This window comes from Cololabis saira, chromosome 2 (assembly GCF_033807715.1).
Source record: "Cololabis saira isolate AMF1-May2022 chromosome 2, fColSai1.1, whole genome shotgun sequence".
Taxonomy (NCBI): Eukaryota; Metazoa; Chordata; class Actinopteri; order Beloniformes; family Belonidae; genus Cololabis; species Cololabis saira.
The window spans coordinates 1,113,418-1,135,824 of record NC_084588.1 but is presented as its reverse complement, the minus strand read 5'-3'; the positions used below and the strand labels follow the sequence as shown (position 1 = coordinate 1,135,824).

The window sequence follows — 22,407 nt, the reverse complement described above, 5'->3', positions numbered from 1 at the left end:
TTGCTATGATCCTAATTTTGCAGGAAGAAGGAAATCTTCCTCCCCCTGAGCCTATGGCCTCCACATCTAGGCCAAGGGGATCACAAGTGGTAATGAATTAACCTTCATTTAAATAGGGTAGTCAAGAGTAACATTTGCACCTTTCTTCAAGTTACCATAGCAAAGTGACAATGCTTAAATGTCACAGCTACTGTATTATGTGTTTGATTTGTTTCAGGTTGGAGCAGACAATGTGAGAGCTCTTTGTAAAAGGACACTGGAGCTGGAGATAGAGTACAAGAAATACAAAATAAAGAAAGTTAAACTGGAGGTGGAGAAACTGGAGTATGAAAAGAAGGTAATTCAGTAACGTAATTCATTTCCTGGCATGGGAAACAAACTAAAATGTTTCTTCCTTTATTCCAGGAAACAAACTAAAATGTTTCTTCCTTTTTTCCCTCAGGAACGGGAGAACAGAAGATAACCCGATGGAAGGAAAAAAAGTTAATAAAGAATAACTGAAATACAAGGCCTGTTATTTCTTTGTTCATGTGATGGCCTCTCTCACAGCCCTGCCAGTAGGGTAGTCGAGGGTGATGGGGTCCACCACATCAGGGGGTTGTTGGTCGACAGGAGGGGCCCTCTCCCTCCGTATGGTGGCGACATTGTGGAGCACAACACATGCTGCAACAATCCTGCTAGCTCGGTCTGGGGCCACTCTGAGCCCACGAAGGCAGGTGAAGCGGGCCTTCAGGATGCCAAATGTAATTTCTATCCTGACCCTGGTTCTGGAAAGGGCCACATTGAATTTAGTTTGTGGCCCTGCATCAGGGTCAGGATAGGGGGTCATCAAGAAGGGCTGGCAGGCATATCCCCTGTCACCGACAAGCACTCCACTGAACAGCCCCCAGACTCCCTGAAGATCCGGGAGTCATGGACCGACCCAGGCCACTTGGCGTCGATGCTCGTGACCATGCAATTATGGTCACATGTCATCTGCAAAAGCATTTGTGGTTAACAATCCACAAGATAATAGCATTGAAGTCATTGTAGCATCAATGTGCATTTGACAGGACCTGTGCTGTGTCATTTTGTCCTTATGTGCATATATTTCCACATGTGCTAAAAGGGAATGACTTTTAATTATCCAGGCTACTGCATTTCCTGCAATGTGCCAGTATGACCAAACAATTAGTACCCTTATTAGATAACTTTATTTATTCCCAAGGGGAATGTTTAGTGTTACAGCAGCTATCACATAAATGACTTACCGTATTTTCGCGACCATAAGGCGCAACTTTTTTTTTTTTTTTTTTTTTTTAAATGTGCCGGGCGCCTTAAGAAACGGTGCGCCGTGTCTATTACCTGAATTACGGTAATGTAAGGCCGGCCGATCGCCGCATCCCGGGGCAGATCCGGCTGAAGTGCCGGTGCTCTTACCCCGGGAGTCCCTACTACAAGTCCATGTGGGCTCCTCCGGTCCCGGCCGGTCGGAAGCGGTCACTTTCCCCGGTTAAAGCCGCGGCTGGAGCAGCGCGGTGATGCGCGCTGCTGCAGCCGACTTCCTGGTTCCCAAAGCGGGTCCGATGACCTGGTTCCCGGCCGTTTTACGAGCAGAGATTTCTGGGGTCTGTCTCAGGTCAGATCAGCTTCACCCTCCGAAATTTGCAGCCAAATCTGTCGGTTACAAACCCGGTACCGGATCCCGACATGCGCGGGTGTTTTTCGCAGCGCGACACACACTTACTGGTTTATGTGGCGCTTGCCTGGCGCAGCTGATGGACAGAAACTGTATGGGGATTTTTAAAATAAAAACTTTGCATAAGACGTTTCCAGCCGGAGTCATTATAAGGGTGAATGAAAAATTGGGGGCTGGATGAAAGGATGATGATCAAGAAGCTGAGACAGGTCTGGAAATTCCGACTGGCGCAGCTGAATTAACGGAGCTCCTGTCGCATACAACCCGGTACCGGCTCCCCGACAGCGCGTGTGTGTGAGCGGGTCCAGCGCGGCGGTCCCGGGACCCGGCCGGGACCGCCGCGCTGGACCCGCGCGGGGGGGGGGGGCGGACCGGGACCGGGACCCGGACCCGGGACCCGGTCCAGCGCGAGGGAGCAGACGGGGAGCGGACCCGGTCCAGCGCGAGGGAGCAGACGGGGAGCGGGACCCGGGACCGCCGCGGTCGGGATTTTTAAAAGAAAAGCGTTCCCTAAAGAGACTTTTCCAGCCAGAGTGAAATGAAAAGGGCTGGATGGATGAGGAGATGATCAGTGGCTGAGACAGGTTTATGTGCAGCAACCCGGTGTTTTTTTTTAATTCTTTAATGCAGAAACAGAATATGAACCTTTGAAGGGTTTGATTGATGTGAAAAGTGAAATAAAATATCAAACTAAGTTTTGCTTCCGCTGTATTTTTAGCGCGTGTGTGTTCTGCAGCGTGCGTGTGTGCAGCTCCGTCTCCGTAGACGGCGCCTTTTGGGTCGGTGCGCCATATGTGTGTTTTAAAACCAAAAATGACACACAAAACTGAGGGTGCGCCTTTCCACACAGTGCGCCATATGGTCGCGAAAATACGGTACACAAGACACACGTAGCTTAAAACAAACACAATGAGGTGTGTGGATTACCATATAGGAGATATACACATATGTGTATTCCCATGCCTGGAAATGAATTGCGTTACTGAATTACCTTCTTCTCATACTCCAGTTTCTCCACCTCAAGTTTTACTTTCTTTATCTTGTACTCTATGTCAAGCTTTTTGTATTCTATATATATACACACACACACACATGGACAGTACTATACTAGATGAAAATAAGTGGAGAACTAACAAACGGTTACAAGTTCTAACTTAAGGCAACATATTGCTATTAAGTGCCAAATTGAATGTACAATGTGTATTGCAAATTACCATTGCAAACTTTACCTGAAGGTTGAGGCTGTGGAATGACTTGCGGTTGACATAGTCCGCTTCATTCTCACCCAGACGTGCGGAGATGGGAATGTGCGTACAATCTATGGCACCGATCACTCTGGGGAACCCTATGACGGGAGTAGGCTGCATTTAATATACAATAGTATACGTCATAGGGTGTACATTATTTATAGATGAAGTAGTTAAATAGGTTGATGTATATTTTACCTGCTATGGCATAAAACCCCTCTTTAACAGACTGCGTCGGCAAGTGGCCAGGGAACACAACAAATCCATCCAGCATGTCTGTGAGGGCACGTGCCACTTTATGGATGGCATTGCAGACTGTATTCTTGCTTAGATTTTCAGCATCACCCACAGCATACAGGTAGGTACCCGTGGCGAAGTACCGCAGGGCAATGCAGATGGTTTGGGGCACTGTGAGCGCACGACTCGGACGTGTGGCACTGGCCACATACGGGTCGAGCAGCTGACACAAATATGCCATGCCCTCCGCCGAGAATCTGGATCGTTTATACAGGTACTCATCAGGGAAAGCAAAGGGGTTTTGGCGGTCCCTGAATACGCGTTCTCTTCGGAGGGATCCTCTCACGATCCGCGCACCGAACTCCACTGGATTCTCTTCGAAAGGGCATGCCATTTTCCAAGAGAGCTGATTGGTCAGTGGGCGGTGCTTTTACACCCGGCGATCTGTATCTCGAACATAACCTGCTCCGGAGCAGGTTAGCTGTTCAGCATAAGTTACCATGGCGATGTACCCCGGTAAGAAGTGAACCACCGTCGTAGTCCTGAAAACCCAGGGTTAAACCTGAAGTTACCTCGCTAACCCCAAATCCCGCTTCGTAGTACAGGCCCCAGCTTTGACTCACCTGTGCACAACAGTCTGCATGTCAACAAACCTCACCATCGCATCAGACAGTACGGGAGGAGCTGTCTAATACATGGCGGTGCTGAAATGACCACAAAATCCTTTTTCTTACAAAGTCAAGAGTGCATCGCTACATGATAAAGCTTAAGGCAAGAGGAGATAATTAACATTAAGTCAACAATAGAATGACAAGACAGAAGAGAGATTATTGTTTTTGTTTTTTTACACTTTATTTTAAGATCTTCCGACCAAACCGCAACAGTGCGTAACGTGAAAAACAGACCTCTGCTGTAGGCTATATTAGACTAATTCCTTGAAAAGAAGAAAAAAATCTAAGAAAAGGTTCTTAGAATATGAACCCGAGGTTTAACACAGGGTGTAGCCTAAGCCTACTAAACAAAAGATTAATTTATAAATTCAGTGAAACGGCATCTTGCGAGCCTTGCGCTGGGCAAAATCCTGGATTACATCCCCAATATCCAACTCCCTGGCTCTTAAATTTTCAATGGAGAGGATAGCTAAGCCACTCAGCCGCTCCTGCCCCATGGAGCTCCTCAGGTATGTCTTAATCATTTTTAACTTTGAGAATGATCTCTCAGCTGACGCCACTATTACCGGCAATGTTAAAAACAAGAGGAGCGCAGATCGGGGCGCTTTTTTTGCGCGCCTCCTTTGATGCCGCAACCAGAACGCGTATTTACGGTGGTGACTGCCGCCCATATGCAAAAAGTACATTCAGTCCCGTCCTTGAATGCCAAACAGACACCAGTTGAAGCGGACGGTGTGCTGCTGCAGGCTGCTGTACAAGTCCACTGCGGCGCCCCCTTGTTGTTGTGGAGAAGTCGGGGTTTGTTAAAGCGATGAAACGACGTTGTGCGTCCTCGTTTGGCTCGTTTCGACGAGGACGCATTTCTCAAATTACTCCGAACTTTATGCTTTCGGCGCTGAGGCTTTGATAGGCTGTGTTGGCAATTAGTGTTTGGCACATTCCTGACAGAGCTTGTCGTTTGTGAAAAACCACCACTTGGGACTTTATCAACGGTTGGTTTCAGGATATCTATAGGAGTAATACGGCAAGTCGCACGGGCCCCTGTGCGTCCCGGGCCCCAGTGCGGTTGCACGTGCTGCACTGACTATCCCTACGCCACTGGTTGTCAAAAAGCGCAATTTATGTTTTAATAAAGATTAAATCTCCATTTACTGTTAGGGTATATATATATATATATATATATATATATATATATATATATATATATATATATATATATATATATATATATATATATATATATATATATATATATACATATATATATATATATATGTATATATGTGTGTATATATATATATATACACACACGCACATATATATGTATGTATATATATATATATATATATATATATATATATATATATATATATATATATATATATATATATATATATATATACATATATATACATATACACACACACACACACACACATATATATGTATATACACACACACACATTGCTTTGATCTCCTCTCTCTGAGTGAAGGCGGAACAAAGATCTGAGCGATGTTGTTCCCGGCCGGAACTTTTCTGCAGCTGCTCTGCCTCAGTTAGCAGCTGTGTTGAATTAGCTGGTGGACAGCAGTGTTGCCGCGTTTCAGCGGATTATACTCGAGTCCCTGCAGCAACCATGTCTTCAGTCGAGTCTCTGAGAGAGTTCATCAGCGAGCGGTTAACTGCTGCTGCTGAAGAAATATTCTCGGAGTTTGAGAGAACCATCGTCCGGTACGAAGAGGAGATCGAGCGTCAGCGCAGACTGCTGGACATCACCGGGAAACCTGGAGCCCCTGGAGCCCCCAGAGATGCAGCAGGTACCGGGAAACCTGGAGCAGGTACGGACCTGATTGACAGATCATTTAGACACGGACCTGCTGCTGTTCTCAACTCAAATCATTCATTTAGACCAGGAGGCGGCAACACAACATGTTTTAGAGCCATATTGGACCAAAAACACAAAAAACGAATATGTCTGAAGCCGCAAAAAATGAAAAGTCTTGTATCAGCCTTAGAATGAAGACAACACATGTTGCATGTTTCTATATTATTTAGAACGGGGGGAAGATTTATTTTTTCATTATGCACTTCAAGAAAAAAGTGGAAATGTCGAGAAAAAAGTCAAAATTTCGAGGTGACAAAGGGAGGAAAAAAGAAGAAAAAAAAGTAAAAAACAAGAAAAAAAAAGGTCAAACATTTTTGAAAAAGCTCCAGGAGCCACTAGGGCGGCGCTAAAGAGCCGCATGGGGCTCTAGAGGGTTGCCAGCCCTGATTTAGATTAACACCTTTGTGAAGTCTCTCAGTGCGTCCAAAATGCCATACTAAACAGTATATACTTAAAAGTATACTTTAGTTCGGCACACTTTTGAATAAATATCAGTAGACTGCATTAATTGGGATGTACTACTCAGAGACACATGGAACTTGACTTGAGACTCAGCAGGTAAGGACCAAGACAGACACATACACAACATCTATGGAGGAGCTTTAAATATCCACTGGGCTTACATCAAATACATCAAAACACATCAATAAAAAACAGTTTTCTGAACTTATCAATATGACTCTGTCCTTCACAGGATAAGTAAAATGGACCACTGCAAAAACTCAAAGTCTTAACAAGAATATTTGTCTTATTTCTAGTTAAAATGTCTCATTTTAGTAAAAACATCTCATTACACTTAAAACAAGACTCATCACTGGAAAAAACTACAATTTTCACCTGTTTCAAGTAGATTTTCACTTAAAATAAGTAGAAAAATCTGCCAGTGGAACAATATTTTATTGCTTGTTGTTGCTTGTTAAGAAGATAAATCCCACTGGCAGATATTCCTACTTATTTCAAGTGAAATTCTACTTGAAACAGGTGAAAATTGTCAAATGAGTTATTTTTCTGGTGATGACTCTAAATGTTGAAATAGCAGTAAAACCACATTCATTGATGAAATGACGGGAATACGGGATGGAAAGGAGGGATGGCAGTTTTACAGGAGGGATGATTTGGACCGTTTTTATTTCAGGCGGGATGATTTGGACCGTTTTTATTTCAGGAGGGATGATTTGGACCGTTTTTATTTCAGGAGGGATGCCACCCCCCCCTCACCCCCCCTCAACTCCAGTACTGTATGTATGTATGATGTGGTGTTTTAATTTTATAGCTGTAATGAGCGACACAACACACACACCAGGGCTCCAGACTGCGACCAAATGCTCGCATTTTGCGACCAAAATTTGAGTATGTGCGACTGAATTTCATGTCCACTCGCACACGTGCGACCAGTAAATTTGCCAGTGTTTTTTTTTTTTTTTTTTTTTTTTTTTTTTTTTTTTTACACGTTAAACGTGGAAGGAGTGCCTCAATGAACCCCCATATTTGCAGGCCAATGAGTGTGAAAGGGAATGAGTTGGGGGATCTATTTATTTATTTATTTATTTATTTTTTTTCGTTTAATTTCACCAGCTCAAAGCAGGTATTACGCCCGGACCATATTTAATGCGACACAACTCGCTGCCGCCGCGGCGCGCACATAAAGTTAGAAGAAAGAGACGGCGGATATGTTTGGTTTTAGTAACATCATGCTCAGGCCATGAGTCTGCAATGGCCCAGACGGGAGACACATGTAGCTCAGTGCTTAACTTTTATTTTTAATCCACTCTATATTCTTCTGGTTGTTCTCCGATATGTCCCCCCTCTAAAGCCTGATTTATGGTTCCGCCTTAAATCGACGCAGAGCTCTGCGTTGTTGTAACGCGGAACCATAAATCAGCCTTCACCCGGTACATACATACGGTAGGTTCCTCTAAACATCTGTCCCCGCTACAGTTTTAACTAAAAGAAAATGTGCTCCAATACAGCAGGTCTCATAATTTTATTTTGAACACTGCTTAAAATTTGCTTGACACAAATGAAAGTTAAATTTTAACACGTGGGAAAAACACCTAACCTTTTAAGTGATGTGTGTTATCAGGTGTAATGGCATTTTTAGGTTAGAAATAAGAATATTTCTTGGTAAGATCCTTAGTTATTTGAGTGAAGGCAGTGAATTTGGTCGACTGGTGTAAGTTCAGGGTTTTAGTAAAGACACAAGTAGGGAAATGTTATTGGAAAGTACCCCCAATATTTGTACATTTGTTAAGTACTGTGTTTAACAGTTACATTCATGGCTGAAAGGTTACTAAGCACTTTGTTACCAAGCACTTTTTTTATCATGTGAATGTATGTTTTTTTTATATATAATGACAGCAATGGTGCTGTCAGTTTACTTTATGTTGCGGCATCTTTAAAAGTGCACAATAAAATGTAACAGTGCATTTGAAACAGCACATTGTGGTAATTCATGAATCTATTATGAAATACGTATTACTAATACACTGAAATGTAGTAGAAATGTAAACATTTGGTTAGCGTGTCGATAAACGATGTGCGCTCCTAAAATTTCTGATTGTGCCCCTAAAAATTTTCAGTTAGGGGCTACTGTGCTCCTAGTGAAAAAAGTTAGTCTGGAGCCCTGCACACTATGGTTAGCACCTTCACTGGCTTTCCAGATTGTTAACAGTACGTTGGAAACTGCTAACAGTATATCAAATAGTCTTTTTTCTTTGATTTTGAACATTTGACATGAAGTGCTTTTCAAAAGATCAACAATTACAATAATGTTTACATACATTTTAACAGGTGATCGTATAGTGGTTTTAACTTTGACAAGGAATTCAACTTCACATATTTTAAAGCTTCATTTAACCAACATCCTCCTTTTTTATATGTTTATTAAAATAGAAAAATACAATTATGGTACAAAAAAAAATGCCAACAGTGTGAGCCTGAAAAGGTGACTTAAAGGTATAGTCTGTGATCGTATTCAAAAACATTTATTGTTATACTGGGTGAAATGGTCCTTCCATCCTGAGAGTAGCCAGTGAATAATGTGTTCAGAAAAGGAGAGAAAAAAATCTGACCTCTGAAAGCTTTAATCCTGTAGAAACTCTGACCAATCTGTTATTTGTGCACCGAATGAAACGGATTGGTCAGAGGACCAGAGGATTGGAAGGGGGGAAAGAACCAATCAGATGCCTTCATTTTAAGTCCCGCCCACACCCCCCTCTGTCCCATCCGCGCACTTGTCACGTCGAAAATCTTGCAGGAAAACGTCACACACTCGAGTCACGTTTGCTGAAGAATGGCAGAGAAAACGCAGCCAAAAATACCACCTCCAGCGTTACTTGTAACGGCTCGCCCTGCTAAAAAGGCTAAAAAAAGAAAGCCAAAGTGCGATTCTGCGGCGCAGGTTGTCGCTACTGGGGGTCTGCCACGGACCGCAAGAAAGAGGCCTGACGATCTGCGTCAACATGGGGTTCTGTCAGGTGTCCCTGCCCCATCAACGCAGGAGCTAACGCAGAGTCAACTCAGCAGAGGGCTAGGTGAGTTTTCTTACAGTATTGTAGCTTGATCATGAAGTGCTAACATACTTATGTGGAAAAGGTCATTTGAAAAATCCATATCATAACTTATGATCTAAAATACAGGTGCATATCCAAAAATTTGAATATCGTGGAAAATTCAATATTTTTTGTAAGATATTTCAGGAAATGAAAAATAAATAAAATATGTATACATATTTTCAGACACCGTGAAAATATTTATATATTTGTGTTTTCTGTACTTTCTAAAATATCTTACAAAAATATTGAACTTTTCCATGATATTCTAATTTTTTGAGATGCACCTGTAGTTATCTAAACAAAGCCAAGGATAAACCACTTGAATGACTGTCATGAATGATTGTTACTGTGTGAAATAGAAACATAGATGAAGTGTTGTCATTCATTGTGTCTTTGAAATGCAGTAATTGTTGTCAGATGTGTAATTGTGATATTCCCCCTAAAGGTAAATCACTGCCCAAGGACTAGATGGCCACAGCTCACAGTGACACCTCATGCAAAGCTTGATCTGTCAGCCGTCCCTGGACACGGCTTTTCTTCTGTAAATAAAGATTGTTTGACACCCAGAGGTGGCAAAACTATAGATACTTGTGTAAAAATAGTATTTATGATTGTTCTATTTTGTATTTTTTTTTATAAAACAAAGTGTTATACCACATTCGTTGTCATTATTCATTTAGCATGTAAGAAGGTGAGAAATGTAATAACTTGTTTATGCTGAAATAGTAAAGGAAAGGCATTTATCTTTTTCTATTTTTTTATTCAAATATGACAAAATATAAATAACAATAAATAAACATGAAAATGTGCTGTCCAAAATATCCTGGAAAACTCGACTCCTGCAAATGCGGAGCGGAACAATTTACCTGCAATGAGAAACACACACACAGACTGGTTAGCACCTCCACTGCCTTTCCAGATCTATGAAGGAAAATAGCATTGACTTCCATACAAAGTACGGTAAAACTAACATAAGTGACGGCAGGAACAAAAGGCAAGTTTATTTATATAGCACAATTCAACACAAGGTAATTCAAAGTGCTTTACATCAACATTAAAAGCGGCAAGACGTGGAGGGGGTGGTGGAGGTGGTCAGGATACTGTAGATGGTCTGGAGTTTGGATTGAAAAAATGAGAGGAAGTCGTTGCACTTAGAGACTGTGAAGGAGTTGGAGATGTTGTCACTGGGTTTGAGAAGTTTGTTGATTGTGGAGAAGAGAGCCTTTGGGTTGGAGGAGTCAGAATGGATGATGTTGGAGAAGTAGGTGGAGCGAGCTGAGTTGATGGCATCCTTGTATTGGTGGAGATGATCAGAGTAGGCGAGTTGATGAAGCTGATTTATTGTGAGGCCGGTGGAGCAGACGAGATCAAGGGTGTGGCCGCGGGTGTGAGTGGGGAAGTCGATGTGTTGAGTGAAGTTGAGGCAGTGTAGCAGGTCCAGGAATTCAGTAGCAGGTTTACAGTTTGCATCGTTGATGTGGAAGTTGAAATCACCCAGGAGGAGAACAGAGGGAGAGAAGGAGCAGAGCTGGGTCAGAAAATCCGAGAGAAAGGAGGGGTTTGGCTTGGGGGGGCGATAAATGACGGCGGTGACAAGAGGAGTGGGGCCAGGTAGTTTGAAGGCAGTGTGTTCAAATGGCGGAATGACAGGAATGGGGATGGAGGTTGCTTTAATGTCCTTTCTGTATATTGCTGCAACACCGCCCCTCAGCGCGAGCTTGTTCAATGTAGGTGAAGTTGGGGGGAGTGGCCTGATTTAGAGAGAAATAGTCCAGGGGTTTGTGCCAGGTTTCTGTTTCTGTTACTTGACACGCCCTTACAAACATTAAAAACATACACAATACAAACATTAAAAACTAGGGCTGTCCAAGTTAGTGCGTTAACGACGCGTTAACTTAACGTTCTCTTAACGTTCTCTTTACGCCGACAATTTTTTTAACGCACACGATAAAAAAAAAAAAAAAGAGAAAAAAAAAGGTGCATATCATTTCAGGCGCTTGACGGCACCCGTAGTTCGAGGAAAAGTCTGGTGAACTGAAAGATGGAGAATGAAAAGCGACTTTTGAACAGCAAGTTCACTTTCAAAAAGATGCCAGATGGTTCGCTGGACAAGACTGAAGTTATTTACATGTACCATCTATTTGAAATGAATTACCACCGAAGTACGTTGAGTCTCAAATACCAGAGAGCGCAGCGCTGCTCCGCCCCCCCCCCCTCGTCAAAATCAGACAACGCTGGATAGCAGCTTGCAAAAAAGGACGAATCAAATCAAACTGCATTTGTTAAGCGCTTTTCTTACAAAATAAGAAATGCAACGCAAAGCGCTTTACATAAAACATAAAACTCAACAATGCTCCCCCGCGCACACGCACGCACGCACACACGCGCACACAGACGGGCGCACGCAAACGGGCGCACAGACGGGCGCACGCAAACGGGCACACAGACGGGCGCACACTGCGATCCGCACTGAGGATTCAGGTGAGGAAATGGCTGAGTTACTCCCGTTCCGTTACATGTGCACTTTATTTGTTTGTAATTCAGTTTTTGTATCCACCTGTTTTTAACCCACTTAGGAGAAGGGGATATTTTTTGAGCCTTTTATTTTCCTCCATATGAGAGACATAATTACAGGGAAAATTTAACTGACCAATGCACTTCTTGTGCAATGTTTGTGATGCATATGGTTCATTGTTTTACACTGAGCTGCTTAAAACAGGAATCTTAAGTTAGTCTTTCCAAGTGTAAAGTTGGGGACTACATTGTGTTTGTATTTATGAAGGAATGTTACATTCAGGTCAAAAGATTTTTTTGTGGAAATTGAATAAACATTGGCATAAAGCAGCATATTTGCCCTTTCTCAGGTTAATAGTATTAAAAACATTAAAAAAAATACCTTGAGGTAATTTAGAACAGCACAAAATGTGTGAATAAATATGCGATTAATCGCAGTTAATTACAGAAATCATGGATTAATTAAGATTAAAAATTTTAATCGTTGGCCAGCACTATTAAAAACATACAAAATTACACACATAATAAGAGCTAGCTTTGCTTATCTAGGCCTATCTGCACACACATCTCTACTGCTATAATTATACCAGCATATAGTCTAACTATCCTACATATGCTACCAATCTTTTGTAAGAGGATCCTCATCTACACACACACACACACACACACACACACACACACACACACACACAGAGAGAGAGCCCTCAATAAGTACAGGTTTGCTGCTGAACTAGCCAGGATTTGGTAAGTGTCTTGAATGCAATGAAATCAGAAACATATTTCAAGTGATCGGGTAGTGAGTTCAAGAACTTAGTTCCTTTTACAGAAAAAGCTGATTGTGCAAATGAAGTTCTACAAAAAGCAACCTTACAGTTGCCACTAGAGGCTGCTCTAGTAGACCTACTGTTACATTTTTGAATGTATTTACAAAGGGGCAGAGGAGCAAGGCCATTTAGACATTTGAACACAGCCTTAATATAATGAAATTGTATAAAATGAGAAAAGCTTGCAATATTGTATTTACTTAAGATATGGCAATGATGATACCTAATTTGCTTTTGATCTAATATCTTCAAGGCCCGATTGTAGAGACACTCAATCGATTTGAGGACTGACTGGTTGGTCTGAGACCATAGGACATATGAGAGAGGATCATAGAGTTGAAGAACAACATGGCACAGTCAAATGTCAGACATTTTCTTATCTTGAAGCAACAGAGGTTGGCCTTGATTGTTTTACTTATTTTTTTACAGTGAGTTTTAAAATTTAGCTGAGAATCCAAAACAATACCTAAATACTTCATCTCTGTTACTTGCTCAATAGTATCATCACCAATTCTAACAGACAATGATTCAGTAGCAGATAGTTTTTTTTTGATGGAAAAACAGATTGACTTGGTTTTCTTGGTGTTCACTGACAAACAAGAGGAGTCTAGCCATGCTGATACTTTTTCTAGGTTTTTTGTTAGTTTCTCTGTAACATCAGCACATGTTTTGCCAGATGTGTAGAGTACAGTATCATCAGCATACATTTGGATGCCAATATCAGGACATGTATCCGGTAAGTCAGTGATTCTTAACCATAGGGCCGCGGCCCACACTTGGGCCGCGAGCGCCATCTAGTGGGCCGCAAAAAAAAAATTCAGTTTTGCACATGTGGGCCGCGAGGGCCGCGGGACTGCATAGCAACTCCCGACCAAATGAGGAGAAGACACTCAGCTAGCTGTACGTGTAATAGTAAGAGAAATGGTGTGTAGTTACAGAGTAAATTCTTCATTTTGCACAGAGTAGGTTTAGATCCGCCAGGATCAGGGATCGATTACTTGGGTCTGCGCCCAGAGCGAGCGAGCGCGGCGTGATCATTTATCCTGACGCGTCCCCGCGGCCGGGGAGGTCGGTGCCTCTCGGGCTTGCGGGCTCCGTCGTTTACTGCTGAAGGATTGTACATGTAGATGCGTGGGCTGACGTGTCTGCTGGGCTGGACTGTTCGGGCTTTCTCAAAAGCATCGGAAAGACTCGACTGCTCTGCAGCCAGAGAGCTGCGGGCTCCTGCCCGTCTCAGCTGATCAGGCTCGGATGAAACCTGACGCGCTGAGTCCTCTGACAACTGATTAATGTAATATCTTAAATAAAGTACAATCAAACTAAGTTTTGTTCCCGCTCTATTTTTAAATATGCACACTTGTATGCTGGTGTGTGTGTTGTTGTAAGGCGGCGCTCCGTGTGTGTTGACGGGGCCTTTCCACACGGCACGCTGTGTGTGTGTTTACAGAAATGACACACACAAAACTGAGGGTGCGTCTTTCCACACGGCGCCCGTATGGTCGTCAAAATACGGTAATTAGCTTGAGTGTATACAGAGATGAGAAGCGTAACAGGTGGAAAGGAAAGCTCAACCCGGAATGGACAGATTCTTCCTAGTTCAGTCTTCCCACTGGGACAAAACCAGTGTCTCATACGTTCAGAGACCGTGGCGTTCAAAGTGCGAAAGTGAAACGCCCACGAAAAAAAACAAAGTTTTTCATCAAACATATCCACTCAAGTCTGAACTGAAGTCACAGAAAAATAAACTGACCATCTTAAAACATCCTGCCCATATTTCGGTCCACATTCAGCTGTGAAGCAGCTTTCTCCACAGTGAACATAATTAAAACTAAATATCGTTCCAGGCTCAACAATGTTTATATTCATTTATTATAAAAAATTTGTTGAGACAATTAACAAAGAAAAGGGGAAATTTAAACTGCTGGTAGAGAAATAAAATAAGATAGCATTTGAAAAATAAAATAAAATGTATTTTATTTTTAAGAGAAAAAAATTCAAGTAATTCAAGTTACACATGTTAAGTTAACAGTCAGATGCAGATGTTGATACAACTATGAGGCTACTTGAATATATATATATATATATATATATATATATATATATATATATATATATATATATATATATATATTTTATGATGTTCTGGACCAGGGGTCACCAACCCTGGTCCTCGAGGGCCGGTGTCCTGCATGTTTTAGATGTTTCCCTCCTTTAACACACCTGATTCTAATTAATCATCGTCACCAGCTTGTCATCCAGGGCTGCACAATTCTGTTAATGACACAGTCACTTGTATCATGGTGCAATGAAGCAGGGAAACATCTAAAACCTGCAGGGACACCGGCCCTCGAGGACCAGGGTTGGTGACCCCTGTTCTGGACCTTCGCTTGAGTACATTTTCTCTAAATGGACCTCTTAAAGTTTTAGTTGAAGACCCCTGCCATACAGTGTTAATATTTAATGGGCCCCGGGCCACTCTGTACTGAAAAAATTGGGCCCCAAGGTCAGAAAGGTTAAGAACCCCTGCGGTAAGTCATTGAATTACAAACCAAGGAGAATGGGGCCCAAAATTGTGCCTTGTGGGATTCCTGTTTCAATATTGCGAATATCAGATTTGATGTTATTGAAAACATTAGGTATCATAGGAATCAAACCATGATAGTGACCGCTGACCGCTCGATAGTCGATTCTGAATATTAGGAATCAAATCAATTCTTGACATTTGAATCAATCCCCAGCCCTGGTATTTATATAAATCCCCAGAATATTAACCCATTTTCTGTTCTCCCCTCCCCAAAGGTCTCCCTCAACGGCATGGATGTGCAGAGCAGGAGGAAGGGATTCTTGGAGACTTGCAGCTCTCTAACTACAAAGACTCAATTTTTGACCAGGAGGGACCAGAACCTCCACACATCAAAGAGGAAGAAGAAGAGGAACTCTGCACCAGTGTGAAGGAAGAGCCCGTCGCGCCCAAGCAGGAGGCCGAAGCCTTCATGGTCACTCCTCTGTACGGGAAAAGTGACCTCAGTGAACAAGAACCAAAGAGTGAGCAGTTGGTCTCTGTAGATGGGATCCAGGATCAGGAAGGAAGCAGACATGAATGCTCAGATTCACATGGAAACACAGGGCTGAATGAAAAGAAAAGACGGAGCCGCATCAGAAGTCATGGTACGTGTGGGACCAGTGGGACTGACAGCGATAAAAGCATTGGGAAATGTGAGACTTGTGGACTGTCTTTCAAATTCAAGTCCCAAATGAAGAAACATCAGAAAAGCCACCTAGGTGAGAAGCCATACGCTTGCAACTTCTGTGGGAAAAGATTCTACAAGACATCGTCGATGAAATATCACGAAAGGAACCACACTGGAGAAAAGCCGTACCTGTGCATCACCTGCGGTAAAAGATTTTCTCACCCATCAGCGTTTAAAAGACACAAGGCCATTCACACGGGAGAGAAGCCATTTTCTTGTGAAACTTGTGGAAAAACTTTCAGTCAGAAGAGTCACATGATGGTCCACACAAGAATTCACAGCGTACAGAAGGAGTACCTCTGCCACTCATGCGGGGAGACGTTCTCTGCACTACCAGCACTGAAGAAACACCTGCTAACCCACTCGGGGGAGAAGCCCTATTCATGCGAAGTGTGTGGGAAATTTTTCACCAGACGGTTTCATCTGGTGAGCCACATGAGGACTCACACCGTTGAAAAGCCATTTTCATGCAAAATATGCGGAAAAGGTTTTACTCAACACGTTAGGTGGATTGTACACACGTCGAGTCACGCGGCCGAAAAACCGCACGCGTGCAGCACTTGTGGGAAGCGATTTTTCAAGACTTCCTCCATGAAATACCACGAAAGAAACCACACTGGAGAAAAGCCATTCCTTTGCAACACATGTGGGAAAAGGTTCTCACATCCGTCTACGTTTAAGAGACACAAGGCCGTCCACACAGGCGAGAAGCCGTTTTCTTGTGAGACTTGTGGAAGAAGTTTCAGCCAGAAAGGTCACATGGTCGCCCACACGAGAATTCACACAGGCGAGAAGCCTTTTTGTTGTGAAACATGTGGCAAAACTTTCACCAAAAGAAAGTTTTTGATTGGCCACATGATGTCTCATACAGAGGAGGAGTCAAAGTCAAACCTTTTTTGGGAAAGATGACCTGGGATCCATTCGTCCATCCATCACTTTCTGTGTTTGTTTTTCCGTTCATGGTGGCTGCAGTCTATCACAGCTAACCCTGCGTTCACACTGAAAGCGTCATGGGCGTCATAGGCAGCCGGCTGCCATTCATTTCCTATGAAAACGTGCGTCGAGAGGCAGCGAGAGCAGTGCGTCAATTTGAAGTTGAAAAATCTGAACTTTATGCAAATGAGCAGCAGTGCTGCCGAGGCAGCGTCCAATCACAGACCGGGATTCCCGAAGCAAGAAGCCTCAATGCAGATTGTACTTTCATGTACACAAACGTACACTCATTCACATGCATACAGGAGCAGAGCTGTGCACTAACAAACTTATTTTATCAGGAATGAATATATTTCATCCAGCAAACTGACATTTTTGCTGATTTGACTGCTGTTTTTACCTGAGCTGGTCATGTGAAACAGGTATCTGATGGTTGAGCTGGATGGTCCCAACGATTTTATTTGCTACATTGATCCAACGCAAAATAATTAAAAACCGTGCTTATTATTCACAAAACACAGTTTAAAAATCATGACCAAATCCGCTCTGACCCGGTGTGTCAGTGTTCACTGCTGACAGACTGCAGCTTCAAGCCTGAATTACAGTTCCGCGTTTAATCGACGGCGTAGGGTACACGGCGACACTCACCGTGCGGTGTGCGTCGCCACGTACCCTACGCTAGGCTCTGCGTTTGTGTGACGCAGAACCATAAATCAGCCTTCACCGGGAGCGAGGGCTCGCTTGTGGTTGATGTTGATCCGTGGACAAAACTTGTTAAGGAGCATCAAACTCACTCTTATCTACGCGGAAATAACGCTAAAATATAAAGAAGGCGTCCCAAAGTGTGATCTATGGTGAAATAGGAAACTGAAGATGTGCAGCTATATGTGTAGACTGTTCCCACTGTTCCCTCCAGTTCTGCAGCGCAGCTTTAGCCCCGCCCACTGCAGCTTTAGCCCCGCCCACTGTAGCTTTAGCCCCGCCCACTGCAGCCGTCAACAGTACATGAAGTTTTCAGTGTGAACGCACCAAGCAGGGAGATGCTGGCGTCAGAAGTTTTTTTACGCTTTCAGTGTGAACGCAGGGTAAGGATAATAACCTTAGCTTTACTAGAACTGACTGCACCCAACCCTGGTCTGTCCATTCAAATCTGTGAATGGGCAGACTGGCAGGCCTGGAACCCTCACAAATGAGCTGTTTTAGCACCACAAGGCTATCTATTTATGATCAAATCAGTCCAAACATCCTTATTTCAGACTTTGCTGTTGGAACAACATCCACAAATGAGCTGCTGGAGATGAGATGAGCCCCAGTGACGCTCTACTGGGTCCGGATGCCAAGATTTGAGTCATTTTCATAACCACTAACCAAAAAATTTCCATCCTGTTTATGCATTAAAGGGGACATATGGCATTTAATGTATATTTTAAACAGGCCTTGAATGTCTTAAAAACAATCTAAAGCTTGTTTTTTCTACATAAATCAGAAATCCAGCCTGTGGACCCTGTGTCTAGTTTTACCGCTTCTAAAGCCTTTTTCTGTGCTTCATTTTAAGGGCGGGGGGGGGCTATGATAATGAGGCTCTGCGCTGATTGGCTGCTTGAATGACGTGTAGCAGGGGAGGAGACAAAGCGTCTCTCCGGGGATAAGAGCAGCGGCTGCGTAGCAAAGCGTGTCCACGGTTCTGCGTTAAATCGACGCGTACCCTACGCCGTAGGCTCTGCGTTGGTGTAACGCGGAACCATAAATCAGCCTTTAGTCACCTCGTCTTCACACAGGAAGACTTAATTTAATTCTAAACAGGTACACCACGGTTATTTACTCCAATTCCTCATCATTTCACTTATGTTACAAGACAAATGAATCATGTTAACTGTAAAGAAATCACAACACTGAATTTTCACAAATGGCAACTTTATTGTTAAAATATATAAATAACATTTATGCACTATTGCTGGCTCAAGGAAGGACCGCGCGTCCTCTGAATTTGTCGTTGAACAGCTCCAGGTGCATTGCTTGGAAGATTTGAAACCACAGAAGAAAAATGTATTACTAATTACTAATAAAGCCGCCGGCGCCCCCGGGTTCAGAGTCGGGCTCCTCGACGGTCTGGTCCGTGAGCAGCTCCGGCAGCTCCGTAGGCGGCGCCGGGGCTCCGGAGCTAAGCTAAATACTTAGCCCATGCAAAGATCATATAAATAACATTAAAAAAAAAGGAACTTACCGCTGACTCGTGTGCAGTTACCGGGTCCGTGCTGTGGGAACTGATCCTTTTATGAGGGTAAATGTCGATGCAAAATCTCATTTCTACTCTCCCTCGCTGTTCAAACAGCCACCGCTTCTAAACTCTCTGAAACTTCTCTGTACGGCGGGGGTCACAGACCTTGCAGAAATTCATGGGATTTCGTCTCCCCTGTGCTGACAGGGTGAGGGGAGACCACTTTATATATGTTAAAACAAGAAAAAACGTGTTTTTCATAATAGGTCATCTTTAAGCTTTTTTAAAATGTTTATTTATTTTTCTTGATCTCATCTCATCCCATACGGTTTTTGTGAATGTGAATCAAACCATGGAGTCTAAAACTTTTTTTTTTTAACCAGACTGTAAATATTTTTTTTTTTTCTCCTTTAAAGTTGGACATTTTAACTCAGATGTCAGTGGAGATGAACTCATTGTTTGATCCCGAACCCTAGTGGTCAGTAAAGGAACTGCAGGTTGGATCCAGACCCTAGTGCTCAGTAAATGATAAACCTTTTGAGTGTGTAGTGGGAAATCCCATTATGATTCTACTGCACCATGACCGTACTGTATATCGCTGTCTGGCAAAGACAAACTGGAATAGCTATGTTGTGTGTAGACAAGTGGTAATACAATATATAATTTGCTTTTTAGAAAGAAAAAAAAAAATATGACTTTTGACATGATCTTTGACCACCAATGTACAGATACATTGGGATGTATCTGCTTCTGGAAAACCGGGACTTCCCTAATTTTCTTTTTTTTATTCTTATTATTATTATTTCAAATGGTTCCATTGATGTTGGAGTGTAAATACGTGTGGATGTGGCAAATGTTTGTATTTTTCCCTCCGTAGCTCAGTTACCTGTGGACTATTAACTCAGCCTGAAGCTTAGAAAAATTTCAGAACTGGTCACGTGTTTGACAGTTGCATTAAACGTTCATCGTTTAACAGTGACAATTCAATTCAATTTTAGAAGGGGGTAGAAACCTTGTCCAGGACCTGGATCAACAGCCAACTATGGATTAACAGAGTGGTTTTCTAAAAGCTTCAATGTAAATGTTGACAAGAGTGTTTCAGTGCTGGTCATTAAAGCTGAATATGTCAAATAAAACTGCCTGTTTCTCTCTTTTGGGGCCCAGGACCTGAACAATACAATTTAAAAGCAGACAAATTCTTTTGGAGATCAAATGCACAAATATGGTGTTACATCAGTGCTGTAACGCACAAGATCCTCACCACGGAGTCACGTGCAGGTATTGATCGTAATCTGTCCAGCATTTTACAAATACAACAAAAACAGCTGTTGTAAGAACACAAAACTATGATCTTGGTGCAAGAGACAGAGGTTTTTTGTCACTTTAAGGCCGGGATGAGGGATCCCGGGCCTCATCATCCCACCTGAACAGTGAAGACGCCATCATTCCATCAGAACAGTGAATAGAACATCATCTTCATACTTGGGACATCATCCCATCATACTTTTGAACCTAACAGTGCGTTCACACTGAAAGCGGCAGCCGGCTGCCATTCATTTCCTATGAAAACGCGCGTCGAGAGGCAGCAGGAGCAGCGCGTGAAAAATCTGAACTTTATGCAAATGAGCAGCAGCGCTGCTGAGGCAGCGTCCAATCACAGACCGGGATTCCCAAAGCGAGAAGCCTCAATGCAAATTGTACTTTCATGTACACACAAACGTACACTCACTCACATGCGTACAGGAGCAGAGCTGTGCTCTAACAAACTTATTTTATCAGGAATTAATATATTTCATCCAGCAAACTGACATTTTTGCTGATTTAACTGCGGTTTTTCATGTGAAACACGTAACTGATGGTTGAGGAGCTGGATGGTCCCAACGATTTTATTTGCTACATTGATCCGAACGCAAAATAATTAAAAACCGACCTACGGCGTAGGGTACGCGGTGATGCGCACCGTAGGGTGTGCGTCACCGCGTACCCTACGCCGTCGGCTCTGCGTTGGTGTGACGCAGAACCATAAATCAGCCTAGGCGGATTTATGGTTCACCGGGAGCAAGGGCTCTGGCGGTTGATGCTGATCCGCGGACAAAACTTGTTAAGGAGCATCAAACTCACTCTTATCTACGCGGAAATAACGCTAAAATATAAAGGTGTCCCAAAGTGTGATCTATGGTGAAATAGGAAACTGAAGATGTGTACGCTATATGTGTAGACTATATACACTGTTCCCTCCAGTTCTGCAGCGCAGCTTTAGCCCCGCCCACTGCAGCTTTAGCCCCGCCCACTGCAGCTTTAGCCCCGCTCACTGCAGCTTTAGCCCCGCCCACTGCAGCTTTAGCCCCGCCCACTGCAGCTTTAGCCCCGCTCACTGCAGGCGTCGACAGTACATGCAGCTTTCAGTGTGAATCCACCAAGCCGCGAGATGCTGGCATCAGACGTTTTCAGTGTGAACCCAGGGTTAATGTTGTAACTAATGTCATGTGTGACTGCTACAATACCAGCATCTTCCTTTCCCTCCCACTGAAGGAGCTAAGCTTAAGAAATCAGTGTTGCATCTGTTGTCCAGTTGAACACTGAGGTTGTTTAGTTTAAGTAATGTTACATTTATTTGCTCGTCTTTTTTTTCAGCTGTGGTCACTTTAACAAAGCGTAGGGACTAACTGCAGGGAGTGTCATGTAACTAAAAATCAGGTAGTAAGAAGAGAGCCGAAGAGAACTGGTCGTTTTTTTTCTCAGTACATTTTTTGCCTTTGACAGCATTGTGGGAATGTATCAATTGGTTTTGTTGTTATCTACATTTGCAGATTATTTTTTGACATGCTTTGAAGTTTGATACTAATGTGGGCAGGTGGAACATTTCCATTGGCCAGGTGTTTGAGGCAGGGCATAAATACCTGTGACACCGGGCGGGGTCGAGAAAACAAACATTTTCACCTTGTGGCCTTGGGTGCAGCAGCGTTGTCACTGTCTGCGTTCACTGACGGGGTAGTTGCTGGTATGCATGAGCCGGTGTGGAGCAGGTACTTCTTTTTAATGTGAAGGTTTCTGTTTTGTTTTATTGGTAAGCTGTTTTCCTTGTTTCAGTGTGGTATTTTTGATAGCGATTCAGAGTTGATGCTTTGATATGTTAAACAGTAGGAAGCCAGACCGAGGTCCTGTTTCCCAGTGTGAAGTGTGTGTGTAAACTAGTACACCGTACTGAGGTGAGTGTGCACCAGGCCAGTGGTGTATTTATGTAAATGTAAATGCATCCCTGGCAGACGGTATATATTTAAGTGGGTCTTTGTGTCTGCAGGAGTCGTGGAGCCAGTCGGCTGCTCCAGTCCACTGTAGTCTATTCAGACCAAGCTTGTGCATCTTGTGATAATCACTGTGAGGTTTACTGAAC

General features: G+C 43.1%; 1 protein-coding gene and 1 pseudogene across 1 annotated transcript; one reads left to right on the top strand and one right to left on the bottom strand.

The window, feature by feature from the left end:
• Positions 1-526: 526 nt before the first annotated feature.
• On the bottom strand, positions 527-3,556 carry LOC133419098 (putative nuclease HARBI1; annotated as a pseudogene).
• Positions 3,557-5,396: 1,840 nt separating this feature from the next.
• LOC133456984 (zinc finger protein OZF-like) lies at positions 5,397-20,918 on the top strand. Its single transcript, XM_061735763.1, has 2 exons — positions 5,397-5,672; positions 15,411-20,918. Exons 1-2 carry the CDS (start codon positions 5,471-5,473, stop codon positions 16,769-16,771), a joined length of 1,563 nt encoding a protein of 520 aa, XP_061591747.1. The 5' UTR covers positions 5,397-5,470; the 3' UTR covers positions 16,772-20,918.
• The last annotated feature ends 1,489 nt before the right edge of the window (positions 20,919-22,407 follow it).

Excerpts from the sequence above, each read along its gene's own strand:
- LOC133456984 (XM_061735763.1), top strand. The coding sequence starts at position 5,471 with ATGTCTTCAGTCGAGTCTCTGAGAGAGTTCATCAGCGAGCGGTTAACT. Across the intron at positions 5,673-15,410 it reads TACCGGGAAACCTGGAGCAG|GTCTCCCTCAACGGCATGGA; the intron begins GTACGGACCTGA and ends CCCTCCCCAAAG.